This window comes from Penicillium cinerascens (genome assembly GCF_028974065.1).
Source record: "Penicillium cinerascens strain IBT 15544 chromosome Unknown contig_16_segment0_segment0, whole genome shotgun sequence".
Classification (NCBI taxonomy): Eukaryota; Fungi; Ascomycota; class Eurotiomycetes; order Eurotiales; family Aspergillaceae; genus Penicillium; species Penicillium cinerascens.
In genome coordinates, this window is record NW_026695286.1 from 1,371,035 (window position 1) to 1,387,435 (window position 16,401).

General features: G+C 51.1%; 7 protein-coding genes across 7 annotated transcripts; 2 read left to right on the plus strand and 5 right to left on the minus strand.

Annotated features, from left to right (window-relative positions):
• Nucleotides 1-3,820: 3,820 nt before the first annotated feature.
• hxt8 (uncharacterized protein) lies at nt 3,821-5,829 on the minus strand (the record flags this gene model as incomplete). Its single annotated transcript, XM_058447539.1, has 11 exons — nt 3,821-3,944; nt 3,996-4,101; nt 4,156-4,269; nt 4,324-4,463; nt 4,515-4,644; nt 4,695-4,756; nt 4,823-5,251; nt 5,316-5,506; nt 5,559-5,620; nt 5,675-5,702; nt 5,770-5,829. 11 exons carry the CDS (start codon nt 5,827-5,829, stop codon nt 3,821-3,823), a joined length of 1,446 nt encoding a protein of 481 aa, XP_058312950.1.
• A 1,127-nt stretch (nt 5,830-6,956) lies between these two features.
• N7498_000477 (60S ribosomal protein eL42) lies at nt 6,957-7,903 on the minus strand (the record flags this gene model as incomplete). Its single annotated transcript, XM_058447540.1, has 4 exons — nt 6,957-6,996; nt 7,055-7,239; nt 7,300-7,392; nt 7,901-7,903. 4 exons carry the CDS (start codon nt 7,901-7,903, stop codon nt 6,957-6,959), a joined length of 321 nt encoding a protein of 106 aa, XP_058312951.1.
• Nucleotides 7,904-8,130: 227 nt separating this feature from the next.
• N7498_000478 (uncharacterized protein) lies at nt 8,131-9,165 on the minus strand (the record flags this gene model as incomplete). Its single annotated transcript, XM_058447541.1, has 3 exons — nt 8,131-8,738; nt 8,788-9,037; nt 9,091-9,165. 3 exons carry the CDS (start codon nt 9,163-9,165, stop codon nt 8,131-8,133), a joined length of 933 nt encoding a protein of 310 aa, XP_058312952.1.
• A 1,833-nt stretch (nt 9,166-10,998) lies between these two features.
• N7498_000479 (elongin A domain-containing protein) lies at nt 10,999-12,129 on the minus strand (the record flags this gene model as incomplete). Its single annotated transcript, XM_058447542.1, has 3 exons — nt 10,999-11,856; nt 11,925-12,001; nt 12,072-12,129. The coding sequence occupies 3 exons, from the start codon at nt 12,127-12,129 to the stop codon at nt 10,999-11,001; spliced, it is 993 nt and encodes a 330-aa protein (XP_058312953.1).
• A 794-nt stretch (nt 12,130-12,923) lies between these two features.
• On the plus strand, nt 12,924-13,374 carry N7498_000480 (putative tubulin-specific chaperone Rbl2; the record flags this gene model as incomplete). The annotated part of the gene is made up of 3 exons (XM_058447543.1): nt 12,924-13,088; nt 13,135-13,221; nt 13,273-13,374. The coding sequence occupies 3 exons, from the start codon at nt 12,924-12,926 to the stop codon at nt 13,372-13,374; spliced, it is 354 nt and encodes a 117-aa protein (XP_058312954.1).
• Nucleotides 13,375-13,484: 110 nt separating this feature from the next.
• On the minus strand, nt 13,485-14,537 carry N7498_000481 (uncharacterized protein; the record flags this gene model as incomplete). The annotated part of the gene is made up of 2 exons (XM_058447544.1): nt 13,485-14,443; nt 14,501-14,537. The coding sequence occupies 2 exons, from the start codon at nt 14,535-14,537 to the stop codon at nt 13,485-13,487; spliced, it is 996 nt and encodes a 331-aa protein (XP_058312955.1).
• A 462-nt stretch (nt 14,538-14,999) lies between these two features.
• N7498_000482 (uncharacterized protein) lies at nt 15,000-16,172 on the plus strand (the record flags this gene model as incomplete). Its single annotated transcript, XM_058447545.1, has 1 exon — nt 15,000-16,172. The coding sequence occupies one exon, from the start codon at nt 15,000-15,002 to the stop codon at nt 16,170-16,172; it is 1,173 nt and encodes a 390-aa protein (XP_058312956.1).
• Between the last annotated feature and the right edge of the window lie 229 nt (nt 16,173-16,401).

Sequence of the window (16,401 nt, forward strand, 5' to 3'; positions counted from 1 at the left end):
GGTTCTCGCAAATAGCGCGGAACGCCCGGAGTGGAGCCGACAGGGCTTCTAGAAAACATCTCTGGGTCCGCTACGGCCTAATCGGATGGGTCCACGAATCAAGGTTTTTAGGGTACATCAAATTCCGATTAAACACATTCTTTACGTAGTTCCAAACTTTTCTGGAAAGGACCAGGAACATGATTTAACTGAATCGATGATCGATCCAGGGGGTGAATACTCAACCGCAAACCGGCCGGAAGGGCCTTCGCGGTATCGACTCTGGAAAAGGGGACACCGTTGGAGGCGCATCAAGAGATCGCAAAAAGAGAACTCAACGGCCAAAGGCGGCTCATGAAGGAACCACAATGCCGGGGATCGAATAGCAGGTGCCTTATGACACGACCTTGTGTCAGAGTGAATCGCCACAGGGGGTCCAAGCGATCTCCGATCGTGCCGTACTTAGCGGTAAACAGTGATAGGTGCCACACCTGAGCCACAGTTGGGCCATGTCAGCATTCCTGTGTGAAAATTCTGATCTTACCTCGATGTATTCTCTTATTAATAGTTGTACTTTGGTAACGTAATCGGTAAGCGAGTGACGCATGTAAGCGAGCGACGCACCCCAAAACACCATAGTAAAAGCGATAAATTACAACTCTATATTTCCGCAACAGCAGCTTCTCATAGAGACTTCCTTTAAATATATGTCCTTTATAATGAGTCTAGGGGTATTTGAAGGTCTCGGAGGGTTTTAAGTCGTGTTGAGTCGATGATCTATATTTCAAGCTCAGAAAGCTAAATTACAGTGTATTTTATGTAAACGTAGTGAAATGATAATTAAATTATCCCAGACTCCCAAATTAGGCTATCTGTGCTCTAAATTAGTGAATTACTGAAAGCTAAATAGAATAAGCTTGTGGTTGTTGAAATATTGCGTTCTTAAATATCGCATTTAATATGGTGTTTTGGGGTGCGTCGCTCGCTTACATGCGTCACTCGCTTACCGAATACGTTAACGTAATTCACAAGCGAGTGGCTCACACAAGCGAGTGGCCCACCAATCTCATCACCATTTTTCAAAGGCGAATATATCAACCGGATCGCATTAATTAATCCTAATCTATCGCTTATTACATTGATTGATCTTATGCCCAATCGTTCCGCATCCACTACACCTTGGTGGAGCCCTCCTGCGTGGCTGATCCTGCTGACTAGGTAAATCGCCCTGCTCATGCGATACTACCTCATTAGCTTCTACTGGCTGAATTAGCTGCTGAGCTAGCTGTAGGCCCTCTTCGATTGATAGGCCCTCTTCGTGTGCAATCTGCCTAGTCGATCGAGTGCGCTTTTGACGTTTCTTTTCATTCGCTGCGCGTAGATCGGCGTTCTCCTTCGCAAGGAGCGCAGCGCTATGCATCGTTATTGCGCATCCTTTGATAATTTGATTTATCATAGTTTTCGATGGGGTAGGAGGGCTTTTCGATAGTTGCTTATGTAGCTCTTCAAGCATAGAAGCTTGCTTTTCTAGCTGAAACACTGTTCTAGGCGTTTTCGGTGTGAATTAGCTAGATCTGCTGCTTGGTCGGCTTGATGGTGGTGAAGGCGTTCGAAGCGATATATTAAGCTTAGAAAGCACTCTTTCGGCACTAACTGGTACGATACCAGTAGCTGCAAAGCTGCTTTGAATAATATGCGGCTGGAAAGCTTCTAGCCGTGCGCGAGGATAATCTGCTAGAAAATCAAGCTTGTCGATATGATTATAGCCTGTTCGGACTAAATCGCTCACGAAGCGACCGTACGCACGCTTAAGCACTGCAAAGCACCCAACATCAAGCGGTTGAAGTAAGTGAGACGAATGTGAAGGCATACACAGTGGTATAATATCATTTTCGGCACAGATTCGATCGAATTGAGGTGTAAGATGGCTACCGTGCCCGTCAAGGATCAATAGGCGAAATCGTCCTCGTACACGCGAATTAGTGTACGGAATGAAGATCTTTTGGAGCCAGCGAAGGCCGATTTCATCGGTAGTCCAGCCATTATTCGATACTTCGATTCGCCAATCCCTAGGGAGATTTGATTCAAACCAACCAGCGATATAAACCTGGCCTTTGAATATAATACAGGGCGGCAGCGAATAGCCGTCAGCGCATATCGTTTCGATCGCAGTGACCCATTGGCGATTTCCTGGCTGTAGAAGTGATCGCCGACTGTAGTATTCTGCTCGTGTAACCACTTTCTGCGCTGATATAAGGCCCATTGCGAATCCAGTCTCATCAAAATTGTAGATATCCTCCGGTTGGATACCGTTCTCATCAATCGCGCGTTGTACCATCAAAAACCACTCTTTTATAGCCTTTGGATCCTCGTTAAGGGCGCGCTGGTAGTCATATCGCCTAGAGAAGCGTGTTCGAAGCTCATCACGTCGTTTAACAAAATTAGATACCCAATTAATGCCAACGGTCGGCGGAGGGGTGATTCCACGCGCTGCAAGAAGAATATCGGCCATTTCTCGTACAGTAGCACGTCTAGGCGCTGCACCACGCGTATCCATAGAGAATATCCATTGGACAAGCGAATCCTCTTCCAATTGAGTCAATTTATGCGAATTTGGGCGTGTATCGACGCGTGACATTGTGCCTTTTGCCCGCCGCGATAGCGTTCTAGCGGGGATATCGTATAGCTTCGCTGCTGCGCGCAACGATTCAACGCGGCCGCTTTTAACATCGGAAAGGGCTAATAAGATTCTGCCCTCCTGATTGGTCGATTTCTGCGAAGATTCAGTGCGAATTGGTGGCATTGTAGCTAGTTGAATTGAGGTAGGTGGTTTGAGTGAGCGATTTTGGATGGGGTGGGCCACTCGCTTGTGTGAGCCACTCGCTTGTGAATTACGTTACCTCGCACACGTCAGTTAGTCATCAGGTCTACCGGGGTCGTGAACTGGCCTTGCCAAACAGGTTTCCTAGTAGAGCCAGCGAGCCACGGAAACGACCCGAGGCCCACAGATACTCGCGATGAAAATCAAATCGACTGTAGATCAACACTAGCCCCAACATCAACACCGATCCATCGTGGCTCGAGCGCTGCAAGGGGGGCGTATCCGGCGTATCGACCACATGGCTCGACCATTCCGTTCAGTGTGCGAACTATCGGCTTTTGGCGAGGGGCTCGAGCCTTGTGTTCGTTCCTGAACCCCGGATAAAATGGACATGGCCCCATACCAGAGACCAGGGACCACACCACAGCCGACATGCTTACCGACATACTCGGGGAGCATCTGTGATCATCGATGGCATGCCGTTGTGGCAAATAGTGTCCTCCCCGGATACGAATAGTGGGCATTGATCACCGAGACAGGGATCCCAGGGCGACTAAGTTTTTCGGAAGTTTAAATATGCATCGGGATGGAAAATTTTCAATACTTTGCATGATGTGTTCGAAAATTTACATATGAAATGGTTATTGACCGGGGCAAAGTGAAAGCCAGATCTGCAGTATGGTGGGCGATGGGTACGTTCCGAATGGATAATAGGAATAGGAGCTGAAACAACACATCGCATATCAACTCGGGCAACCGTGATTGCAGCTTCGTATCTCCGCGGCATCCAAAACACGCATTATCTCGGAATAAATATGCACGCGACATGGGGAAGGTAGCATTCCAGGTAAGCAGCGACCTTCCTAGTCGGGAATGTGGCTTACTTCAGGCTACCCAGAACAACCTCGCATCATAACGAATTTTTATAAATTCTTCAGCCTGTTGTGCAACCTTTGAAGGTACATGGGTACAAATGTCCCGCCACAAGATATTTGAACCTGAATTTCAAGGCTCCTTCGATCACGCTGAGTCGAGGTGATCCGCCTTGCCAACCACCGACGTCCCCTTGGGTCCCTCGTCCGCAACGACGACGCGGTCTCCAAAGGATGCAGCAACCTCCTCCAGTGTCTTCTGTTTGGTTTCCCTGCGACAGTGTCAATGTCATTCGTTATGTTCAAAGGTTGCGGTCACTTACGGGAAAAAGAAGTAGGCAATGACGAGGAAGAAGAAGGAACATCCGACGAAGACATAGTAGTAGTTCTGCTTGATTGTGGCAAATGCACTGGGTCCAGCTTCGGTGACTGGTTTCGAGTTTTGTCAGTGATGGCACTTCCCCAAGGGTCTATCTTACTTACGCCCAACGTTGACAATAAAATGGGAGGCAGCAGCGAGACCCATGACTTTGCTGCGCAGAGCAATGGGTAGCACCTCGGCACCGTAGAGCCATGTGGTACTGTTGAGCATACCGTCTAGAGAGAATGGTGTTAGTAAGCGATCAAGATTGAATTCTCACGAGAACTCACAGTAGCAAACGACAAAGAGATAGATTCCCAGAATGGCGAATCCCTTGCCGACTCGATTATCTGTGTTCTGGAACTCTAGCTGCATCACTGCGGCGTAGATCTCAATGAGAACGATGCCACCCAGTCCCGCAATAATCATCCTGTAATGGTCAGTGACGATGATATCAGAGTTCTACATCGAGCTCACTTACTTTCGGCGACCCCAAGAGTCGGTCAAGTACTTCGTGGTGATGGCATTGGACAGAAATGCAATAGTGCCGTATACAGCCGCAAGAGCAAGAATCATATGCGAGCCGATTCCGAGCGACTTGAATAGAATAGCTGTGACATGGTAAGCACGGGTCATGAATCCGAGCGTTAAAGAGACTCACTCTGGTAATACTGGATAACATTGACACCCGTCAAACTCGTCATAGTCTGCACCGCAATAGACCTAAACCACGCCATAAGCATCAATCCGGAAACCGCAACCCAATTCCAAAGATAGAAAAATACTCACACCAAAACACGATGCCTGAACAATTTAAAAATCTCGCGGAAGGAAGTAATTTCCCTCTCCATCTCATACTCAATCTGCGTCTGCATAAGCAGAAATTCCTCCTGCACCTCATGTTCATGGAACCCGCGACGAATTCTCGTAAACTCGCTACGGGCGAGCTCGATCTTCCCACTCCGAATCAACTGACGCGGCGAGTTGGGCATAAACGTTGCCAGACCGGCAAACATAATGATACCCCAGGGGATCTGGACACCGAGCGGTAGACGCCACTGCACCGGGCCATAGGGAGCGTAGCTGCATGCGAAACCGACCCAGTTGGACGCCATCGTGCCGAAGGAGATGCCGCAGCCCGAGATACCGCCGATTAGACCGCGGTAGCGGGGGTCGGAGATTTCGCTGAGGTAGATCGGGACTGTTGCGACGAGTCCACTGTATGGGAATTAGTATTTGGCGGTCTGGTTGGATTTGGGTTAGGGCTGGGTGGTGGTCTTACCCGACGGCGTAGCCGGCTAGGAAACGGCCTGCCAGGAACATGCCGATATTGACGGAGGCGGTTTGGATGATTGTGCCGATGGTCACAATTATACACATCAGTTGCATGAATCGGATGCGGCCGAGTTTGTCGCCAATTAATGTCTGTGTTAAGGCGCCTACTGCCTCGCCCGCGATGTAGACTGCAACCACCTGGGGTACTTGTTAGTATCCTGATTCGATGATGGAAGTGGACTCGACAAACAGCGCCGGTGAGTCCCTCGGAGGGGTTGTTCATATACTTGACCCAGCTTTCATGGGCGATTGCTGTATAATGGTTAGCTTTGTTGGTGAACTTTTGTGGTATGATTGATTACTCACTGGTCGTAGCAATGCCGGTATCAAAGCCCTAATTCAGTCAGCCGTCCACCCAGCTCAACGCAGGAACTCCACATTCAACTGAGTCGGACACATACAAACAAGAAAGTGCCGATGGCAGCGAAGAACGCGATTCCTAAGGAATACCAGATCGCCATGGTGAAATGTAATAGCCAGATACAGCTCAACCACAGGCAAGTCTAGGATGAGAAGAAAGACAAAACAGCACACCGAGCAGCAGGACCGAGTATTATCTACGCGGGTGATGTCCGAGGGCTCGAGAGGGAGTGACACTACATCGAGACCAGGGGGGCCTAGCCTTCAGAGTCGGAGGAGGGCCGAGTCGGTAATGATTTTCTGAAGATGCGGGGGAAGATCGGGGCAGATGGAACCGACAATACGGGGATTATCCACGGCCGCCCTCTCAGGATCATGCGACATCCCTTTTCTCTAGCATTGACCACTGTCTATGCGGGCATGAATCATTTAGGCTTTCTCCACTGGGTTCTCGGCATGGGGGGTGGGGATCAGCACCGCGGAATATGCATTCCACGGTTCGGGCGACTTATTTCCGACATGACTCGATGGCGAGTATGCGTGATGCTCTGAGCTGGAGTTGTCGCTTCGTCTTACCTGGCCTGTTCTAGCCTGGCCTGGTGGATATAGATTTCAAATGTTCGTTCAAGATTTGCCTTGTCCTCTGTACGAAGTAATCTTCGTTGGCGTCTCCGCGAACATAACAGACACACCAGCCACTTGTGGCAATGAGTGACAAGATAAACAACATGTTGATTGTTGGAATTTGAAACCTTGCTCTCATAGCAGTGCAGCCAAGTCTCTATTGAGCTCCGTAGTTATTATAGCTGCGTGCCCAGCCGGGCGGTGGCTATTCGCCAGTGGCTGCTGCCCGCGGTCGTAATCTCAGATCTCGAACTTGGAGAACCCGACATGATCCACAATCTAAGAGCTTGAACCAGGACACCTGGGTCCTGGGCATGGCGTAGATCGGGCGCCCTCTGAGTCTTTGGCAAAGCTACTCCAGGTCAGTGGACAGAGTTGGAAACCGACCACCCAGGACCCTAGAAGGACTGGTCTAGGAATTATCAATTGGCAGACATCTACGATCCAGGGAAAAAGACTCATAAAATGGTAGTCATTGAGTGTTTTTGAAGGTATGAATTCCTATCTCATTTTTCCATTGCCACCGTCATATGACCTCCACAAAGGCAGCGAAGCGTCTTGTGCAATGCAGGAAACCCAGAAGCCGAACAAGGAAATCGAACGCTTAGAAGACAAGAGCGGCACCCTTGGTCTTCTTGTCACCACTGTAGAAAGAAAAGATTAGTATCGGTCTGACATAATGGAGGATGCGTCATGACGTACCCCAACTCGAAGTGCTTGCAGCGCTTCAGGGCGAGCTGCTTCTTGGCCTTGCAGGCAGTGCACTCGAGGCGCAGGACAACCTTCTTGGTGGTCTTGGCCTTCTTGTGGAAGACGGGCTTGGTCTGACCACCGTAACCACTCTGCTTCCGGTCGTAACGACGCTTACCCTGGGCGAACAGGGAGGCCTATGAAGAAAGAGGTATCAGCACTTGCGAGGCCTGCTGGTATTAATCGAGGGGTCTCACCTTGCCAGCCTTGTACTGGGTGACCTTGTGCTGGGTGTGCTTGTGGCACTCCTTGGACTTGCAGTAAGTCCGGCGGGTCTTGGGAATGTTGACCTAAACGCGGAGATATCCGTAAGCTTCTGTTGTGCGTGCGAAAGTTAAATGTGCAGGCTTTGTGTCTGAAGTCCGGGATCGAATATTCGTGGTCACATCGGTTGCAGGTAATGCTCGAGTCGAAAATCCATTGTGCGCAGGGACATTGTAAACACGATCAAGTCTGTCAACCCTCCAGTCCTCGATCTATTTTTGTGTCCTCTGTCCTCTCTGTTCCTCGATCGCACACACAAGCTGCGCAGCGCGGATTTGCCATTCGTTCAAGTTGGTGCTTCATTGTAGCTGGCTTTCACGTCATCGAATGTTGGGTAGAACACCGTCAAAAGCATCCGGCTGATCGTTGCTATTCGTGGTATTCGCGACGTTCGGTCGGTCATCGTTGACGGTCTCGAGTTCGGCCACACACATATCAAATTCCTCACACACTACCTCCATCGAAGGGACGAAATTCGAGTAACCGGGACTTCAGGGCACATGAACCTGGAGCACAGAGAGTAAAAAGCCTTACCATTTTGACTGACTTGCCGGGTAGCGGGTGGTGGTCGTTGGGTTGTCGCTTGTCGGAGAAGTCTCAAGCGGATGGTTGGGTTGTGGGATTTCGTTCGCTTAGGCCCTATTCGGGTGCGCGCTAACCTGTTTTGGCGAGCACCACCCAGAATTTGCTGAGTCATTCGTGCACGGACGGCCTTGCCTGATTGGGAAATTCGTCTATTCATTACTATTCGTTCTATTTCATTGCTATAGAATGCCTTGGCCGATCAGGAGTTTTTCTCCTGTTCCATACCATGCCACGCCTTTGTTGAGTTCTAGTCCTCTCTCTTGCCCAACAGTCCACTCGCCTCGCGAGGGGCTCCCAAATCGTTTCCACTCGTCGGATCGCAATTCCTGGTTGATATCCTCGAGTCTTTCAACGAGTTTGACTACCCTCTCACCAAGTACGGCCAGCTCTTCCTCATGCGTAGATCCAATGGGCACAACGAATCGTGCAATCGTAATATGTGCTGAGGGCACACTATACCGGGCCCCGATCTGACACCCAGATTGAGTGACCCGGTCGTAGAGGTCACTGCGCAGGTGGTGGTAAGAGTAGGTGCCATTGACCGCGTTGGCCGTCTTCTCCGTCTCTTCGAGGATGGGAAGGAAACTGAGGGCCAAGGCAGAGGCATCATAGCTGACGATCGGGCGTCCAAGACGAGCACGATGCGTGAGGGTGTAGTTCACCAATTCCTGTAGGGGCGCATTGGCCCGAAGAAACGCAGCCACTTCGTCGACATCCGGTGCCGTCTTCGCCGAAACCATTTCAAGGGTAGTCATGTGCAGGTTTTGCGGCGGCATGAACCAGAGGCCTAGAATCCGTCATTATAAAGTTCTTAATGAAGAATGAACACAACTCACAAGACCCCGATACTGCTGCAATCTCTCTCTGGATATCGGAGACGAGCTCTTGAATATGGCGAGGCGGCCGAGTCCAGAACCCAAGATTGTGTCTGGGATCGGTGTAGTCGATCAGACCCTTTTCGGCCTTAAGCACGTTGTGCAGAATCTCGTCGAACTGCCATTCTCGGAAAGCTGGGTTTAAGAGTCGTTCTTTGAACTGTGCATTCCGGTTTGTTCGATGCTTCTCATAAGCATCTCGGAGTTGTCTCTATTCGAAGGCGTCAGTTTTGATAATTGGGCGGTGAATCGAACAAGGATTACCGGGTCGTTCTCGCACGCCGTGATCAACTGCTGGAACGGGTTCATTGGAGCCTCTTGTGCAGATTTGATGGTCATGATCACTTCGTTCTCTCAAATGATCAACAGCAGAGATTCTGGCGAGTAAGCATCTCTCAAGAGTGGCGTTTTCAGAAATTGTGGTGATTAGGTCCGGGCGTAACGGAGGTAATATGAGCGGATAGCCGACGGATATATATAGTTCCTGAAATGCTCATTACTACACCAGACAGTGCAGATAACACGCAAATTTCAAGTAGGGACCAAAACGAGAGCCACTAAATCTAACTTAGGGGTTTACGGAAGTCCAGAGTAATTTGATTGCTAGTCATCCTGAAGCTCTAACCCCCCACTAATGAGAAAATCAAGGGAAGTGATGTCGCTCGAAAGCTGATAAAGGCATATGTAGGTGTTTTCTAATTTCACCCCTAAGGTAAGCTACTGAGGAAGCAGACTCCCGTTTCCTAGATTATGCCGAGGGAACGCCTAAAGAGAAGAGTCTTTCAGCCTTGGGAGCCTCACCATCAATCAGGCAATAAGGCCACGGGCCCCACCAAAACCCCGCCAACGCGACTCTCTTCTCCAAGACACTCATTAACGTTCAAGCTCCCTCTCGCCCCGAGTCCCAGACAATCTCCCTTTCTATCCAAAACATCCCGGAGAGTGAAAGTGACCGCGCCGCCAAGATGTTGATCAAGTACGTTGCTAGCCCTGGCCTTCCCACCTGCAATTGCATTATCTCGGACCCCATTGCGGACCCCGACGCGGACCCCGACGCGGAACACCTCAAAAGTTCACACCGCTTACACCGTTATCTTCTGCAGAGTCCGCACCCTTACCGGAAAGGAGATTGAGCTGGATATTGAGCCTGACTACAAGGTGAGCCGAGATACCTACTTCTCCACGGCGCGGGTCGGACACGGCACAGGATCGTCTCCGACAGAGCCGCATTATCCTTGCACACTGTGACAACAGCTCCGACTTACATGAACCGATGATACCAGGTCTCCCGGATAAAGGAACGTGTTGAGGAGAAGGAGGGCATTCCCCCGGTCCAGCAGCGCCTCATCTACGGCGGCAAGCAGATGTACGTCTCATCCACCGTGACCCGGAAATACTTGCTACAAGGACACACGAACTGACATATTGTTTCTGTTAGGGCGGATGACAAAACGGCATCGGAATATAGCCTTGAGGGTGGAGCTACACTGCATCTTGTCCTTGCCCTGCGTGGTGGCTGCGATGCGTAACCACTTTTGCCATTTAGATACCGAGCCCTTTTTTCCAGCAAGAATAATATGATTTAACGTTGAGGGTTATTGGCGCAAAATTTGCATTTGAGCTATGAGTTACGTGGTTCAATGGGCTGGGTGGAATAGACCCAGGGCATATGAGCTTGGAGCTTGGAAGGGGATGTGAGATGCATTCCAGTGCCCTCTGGAATTGCCAAGATCGAGGCTATCCGAGATTTGGCCTCATCATCGCTTTACTAAATAGTGGCTCGGGCTTAAGGTTGTGTCCTTATTCACCTGCTACTTATCAATATACTATACTCATATCCAAAGTCTCAAGTCCCTAAAGTATCGACATGACTCCTAGAATCTCATGTCCCAGTAATAAAACCCGCGAAGCATGTCATTCCGAGGTACCTCGAGTATGTTCAGTATGCCATAAACAATAAAACCAAGACTCCGGCCCAAGATGATAAAACATGCCCACCAGAGAATGCAAGCCATGAAACGGATCCACCTACACCCAATATAAAGACAAATGATACCTGAACTGGACCAGTTACCCTCTCGACATCAAACGCCAGAAGATGCAATATGTTCACATGCAACATGCAGTGGACAGAACACGAATCGCTAAATGGAAAATCATAAAAAGCAAGACTTAGAACACCCGCTTACGCTTCGGGCGAATGAAGACATTGTCCGGTCGCTTGCGAACGACCGCGGGGCGAGGGGCAGTCGCAGATAGGGAATCCGATGTGGAATCACCCGAGGCTGACGGTTGAGGTGAATAGGAGGAAGAAGCTGGGTTTTCTTGCGGAGGGGGCGACGTTGCCTGACGCTTAGGAATGGGTTTCTTGACCGGGGAGGCTGCTTGGGACACTGGGACCTTGCGAACCTCGCCTGCGCCATGAGGCATAGGATTTCCAGAAGTAAGAGCCCGCAGCCGCGCCTCTCGTTCTGCCAACGAAGAGCCCTTGTTATCGACCTGCGCCGATGAGCCCTGCTTGAACCGCCCCGGAGCGACCGGGGCCCGATCACTCTCACTGCGTTTCGGCGGCTGCTCAACCGGCCGACGATGCTCCTCAATAAGCGACCTCGGCGCCTGCCGAACCTGCGTAGCACGGGTATTCAAATGCTTGGTCGGCATAGCCAGAGACGTATTCCTCCTCTGGGGCGTAAAGATAGTCGACTTCCTCGGCGCCGCATTAGAAACAACACGCTGGCGAAAACTAGGCCCAATCCCGCCGATGCGCCTGGCGCGGGTCCCCGAGATGATCTTGGGGGTTAGCCTAGCGCGCTCGGACTGGATGCCGTCGATAGCCATCTTCATTTTCTCGGCGTCGGCATCAAGGGATCGCTGAACTATTTCGCGCAGGTCGCAGTAGACTTCGTACCATGAGTTTGTCTTCTCGGGCAGATCGTAGGTTTCCCACTGGGGGATATCGCGCTTGATGAATTCGAGCCATATTTCCTGGTCTTCGGCGGCGATTTGGGGCGATAGGAGTTCCATGGCATGCTAAGGATGAAAGAAGACGTTAGCTGCATTCTTTGTAATGCATGCGCATATGTGTATGCCCGACGTACCAGCTTCTCGGGGTTATCGACTTTCAGTAGAATGGGGCGAGCAAGGGAATAGGGTACGTTGCCGATGTCGTTCAACACTGCACGTAGAGACACGGGTCAGTCAAGATTCTTTGGGATTAAAGCTGGTATGTTGTCTGAAGTGCTCACATTTAACGTGCTTGATCGCAGTGACCGTGGCCAGGTGTTTGAGCGACGGGGCTGGCATAGCGGCTTATGACGGTAGAGGACTCGACCGGATTTCACAGGGATGAAGACGTGGCATTGAAGAGTGAGGGCTAAATCGGACGAATGAGCCTTTGTACCGGTATACCCGACCTCTGATGCCAACTCAAACTTGAGACGATTCGGGTGTGCCAGACACTGGGGATGTCGAAGCAGTACGCTCTGCGGGAAGGCGGATCCCCGAGCTTCGGGTGGGTCCTCATTGGCTTGTTACAATAAAGCCTCAAATGTGCTGCCGGCTATCAATATCGCCCTTGGTGTTATGGAGACTCATGAGTTATGAGAGGGATATATAGCTCGTCATTAATTACGCTAGTGATGGTTTGCTCAAGCGATTACAAGTACAAATGCCTACAGGGTTGGAGTTGATCATATAGAGATGGTTGCGAATGACATTGAGATTAAGAAGAAAACGAGGGTTCGTCCAAACATCGTCGTAAGGAAAGTGCACCATGAACGACCACAAGCATCTCGTACATGACCGTTGTGCCCATATCCAAGTTCAAGTGACTCGAGTCGTAAAACACGTGAGGCCCCTCGTGCAAACACAGCAAACAGCTGCCACCATGAGGGGCTCTCCTGATATCACGGATTGCTAATGACTTCCAATCAATCGGTTGATTCAAAGAACAGCTAGGTGAGTGTCATGTTCATATTTCAATTCTGCCGCTGTGACCGCTTGAGCTGGTCCCAGGCGGTCGATGACGTCACGCATACATTGAATGCTCAACGCAGCTCTCTCAAGCCCGCATCTGACCATCGAACAAATCAGACATAATGCCTCGCTCCCAGCTTGAGATCACGACCTCATCGGTCATCCGCCTCGTCAAGGAGGAGGCCTCCTACCACCGTGAGCTGCAGCAGCAGACCGAGCGTCTCACCAAGCTGGAGAATGACCAGAGTAACGAAGATGAGAACAAGGAGTATGTGCTGAAGCAAGAGGTATGTTAGAAACTCCATTTTTGAAAATCCATACTGATTGGGACAGCGTCTGGCTCTGGAGGAGACCAAGAAGGTCATGCCTACTTTGAAGAAGAAGCTCGCGGAGACCGTGGCTGCCCTGGGGACCCTTATTGTAAGTCCACTGTTTACTGAATTACGTGCATCATACTGATTCTTTTTACAGACCGAGGAGGGCCAGAAGGGATCCGAGAGCAATGTCGAGCAGATTACTGCTGCCAAGGAAGCCATTGCTCAGGCCAAGACCGCGGAGCGTGAAGTGTCCTAAGCAAGAGATAGTAAAAGCAACTCAATTCAAAATGCATGTAATCTAGACCCGAATGACCAACGCCTGGCAAGCCTAACTCCGTGCTGGTAATGTATATGCGTAGAGAACGTTCATGAGATATCCATCTTCTCGCGGTCGTCGGGCAGCTCCTCGCCTTCTTCGAGCTCCGATTCTTCCCCTTCGTCGACCTCGCCCTCATCCACCATGTTTGTATCCTCCGCAGACACCTTTTCATCTGCTGTAATCACCTGTCGCAAAGGAGAGACCCCCCGCGCATTGCCAGACGTCTTGTCCACACCTAACCGGCTGCCCTCATCCGGGCTCTGTCCAGAAGGGGTCGCGCTATCCTCAGGACGAGGACTATTAGGACCGCTAATCTTGCCCTTGGAGCCGACATCGCCCTCGTCTCCGTCCTCGCCTTCCTGCATACCCTCTCGTCGCTCAACCTCCTCCTTCTCATCACGAATCAAGCGGCGCAGCTGCATGCCCTCCTCCACAATACGACCGAATTGTTCGCGTCGCTCCGTCCAAGTCTCCGCATAGTCCTTGCTCTCCTTCTCCAAATCCGCAATTTCAACCTGCAGCTTCTGCAGATTCGCCTGCTGATCCTCGCGCGGCTTCAGCAAACGGTTGCTGGTAATCTTCTCCGCAAGCTCATCGTAGCTCTTCCGCATAGCAAGAACCCTTTGAGCCTCCTCCAGCTGGGCGCGCAGCTCGCCTGTATTCCCCCGGACCGAGTGCATTGTCTCCAAAATGCGGAGCTTCTCAGTCGCATACCGCTCGCGCTCTTGTTCGTTGCTGGTGAGAAGGAACTGAATGCGGGCAATGCTTCCTTCAAAGGCGGCAAAATCGAGGGTTACGTCTTCGCGGAAATGGCGCCATTCTTCGAGCCTTTTTTGCTTTTGGGCTTCGGCCGCAGCGGTCGCATCGGGGTCGGCGTCTTCGGGGGGAGGAGTGAGAGTTTGCGAGGTGTGAGAGACGACGAAAGAGTCTGGGTTTAATAGGCGCTTGGAGATTCGCTTGAAGGGCTTTTCTTCGACGTTGAGGAGGCGCGATTTGTGAAGCGCATCTGCGAGGGCAGAAATGTTAGTTTGACAGCTGGGTGTTTGGTAGGGCCGGAACGGACCTTCTTCTGGTTGGCCTAAAAGGCCGTAAGAAGCCATGATTGAGGCCTGTTGTGCGAAGGTCTCTGGATAAATTAGATAATTCGGAATTGAAGATCCCGAGGTGATGGAGGGGGTGGAAGGAGACGAGGGTGGAGAGTTAGAAAACCCAAGGTGAGCGGTCTGCCGCCCGTTAACCTTAAGTTGCTTCCCCAGACAAACGAGGGACATTCACTCCACGAGTCGCGGGGCCCGCAATCCACAGCGAATTCCACTATTCATCTACAACTCTACTTGCTGTGACCGGGTTTGGCAACTCGCTATAGTCTTTGCTTGAGAATGCTCGGCTGAAACTACGCCGCGCTCCACACTTGACCAGCGCGTCTACAATCCTCGTGACCGTGTACCGTTGCGCTTTGCGGCCTGTACCCTAATGGAATTTGCTGTCTGGGTACTTGCGACTGGCCTCCTGGTTGCTGCTCAGTCGTATATACCCTTGCTGCCTGCTCCACCCTCGCCAATATGACGGAGATGTACTCGGGGCTCCACGTGGGCCAGCGGTTTTCCTCCCTGGAGGAGTTCAAGACGGTCATACGAAGTATCTCGGTCAGACAGCATTGGGAGCTTCGAGTGATCCGAAGCAACAAGAAGAGTGTGGTTATTGGCTGCCGTTCTGGGGCCAATTGCTTCTTCCGCGTGGTCTGTCGCTCGAACAAGAACGCGACCTACATCACCAGCCTTCAAGACAACCATAGTTGCCGACGGGGTGCAGAGACTACGGGCGTGACTCCTGCGCGCTCCGAAGCCTCGCATGTGCGATTCTTGCTAAGTGAAATACCCAAGTTGTTCGACATGAGTACCAGGGTCAAAGGCCAGGATGTCGTCGACGCAGTGAAGCGTTATCATGGATATGACATTTCCATGAGACAGGCGCAGCGCGCATTGACGAAATTACAGCCACGGCAAGCAGACAGCCAAGGCGAGCCATCGCTGGATCTGGATATGAGTGCTGTTGATCAGCACTCACCGGCCCAGTCCCAGCCTGAATCGCAAGCAAGCGCAGGGCTAGCTTACCGAGATATCTCGGAGAACCGCTGGATGCCGGATTCTTTGCAACAACCAATGATTGATGATACTTCTGTGGATCCAACTGAGTCCCAAACCAACCCTTCAACTGCACCACCACCAGCACCTCAATCTATCCGACAATCTCAGATACAACAAGCACCTCCTATTGAAGCACCGAGCCAGTCGACTCTCAGCAATAACTCACGCCCTATGACGGTATCACAGCCAGGTGTTGGATACCCAACGGCTTCTGCTCTACCAGTAGGAACCTCAGTGCACCCCAAACCCTCCGACTATACGCAACGCAACGACCACGCCGTCCAGCATATGGTGCTCACGAATTTCAAGATTGAATTCACCTGCACGACCTGCGGCTCTCTGAACCAAAGCTTTTTCCCCAATCAGGGAAACGTCACAGGAGCTGGCTATATGCCTCACCCATCTGTGCCAAACCAGAACACTGTCGGGAGACACCAGGGGCCTGCTTCCTCGAATGAGCCGGAGGATGGTGGCCACGATGTTGCTGAAGATGGCGGCTACGTTGTTAATGCACTCAGCGCCCGCGACATACATAATGCATGGGCTGCTGGCGGTCTAGGGGTTCCTATAGGTCCGACAAACACCTAGGGCGCTATTATCAAGGTCCGATCATGCAGACGCAAGAGGCTAATGGGACCCGAACAATGAGCAGCGGAGGGCACCTCATCAAATTTTATGCCCTTGTAGGATGTTGGCTACCGAGCATTTGCTTTACGTCTAATTTCATTTGGACAAAGTCCTCCATGGCCGAAGCCCAAGGCCAATGCCCCGGCTACATTTCAAATTCTGCATTATGAATACTTGCTCCATATTTCGT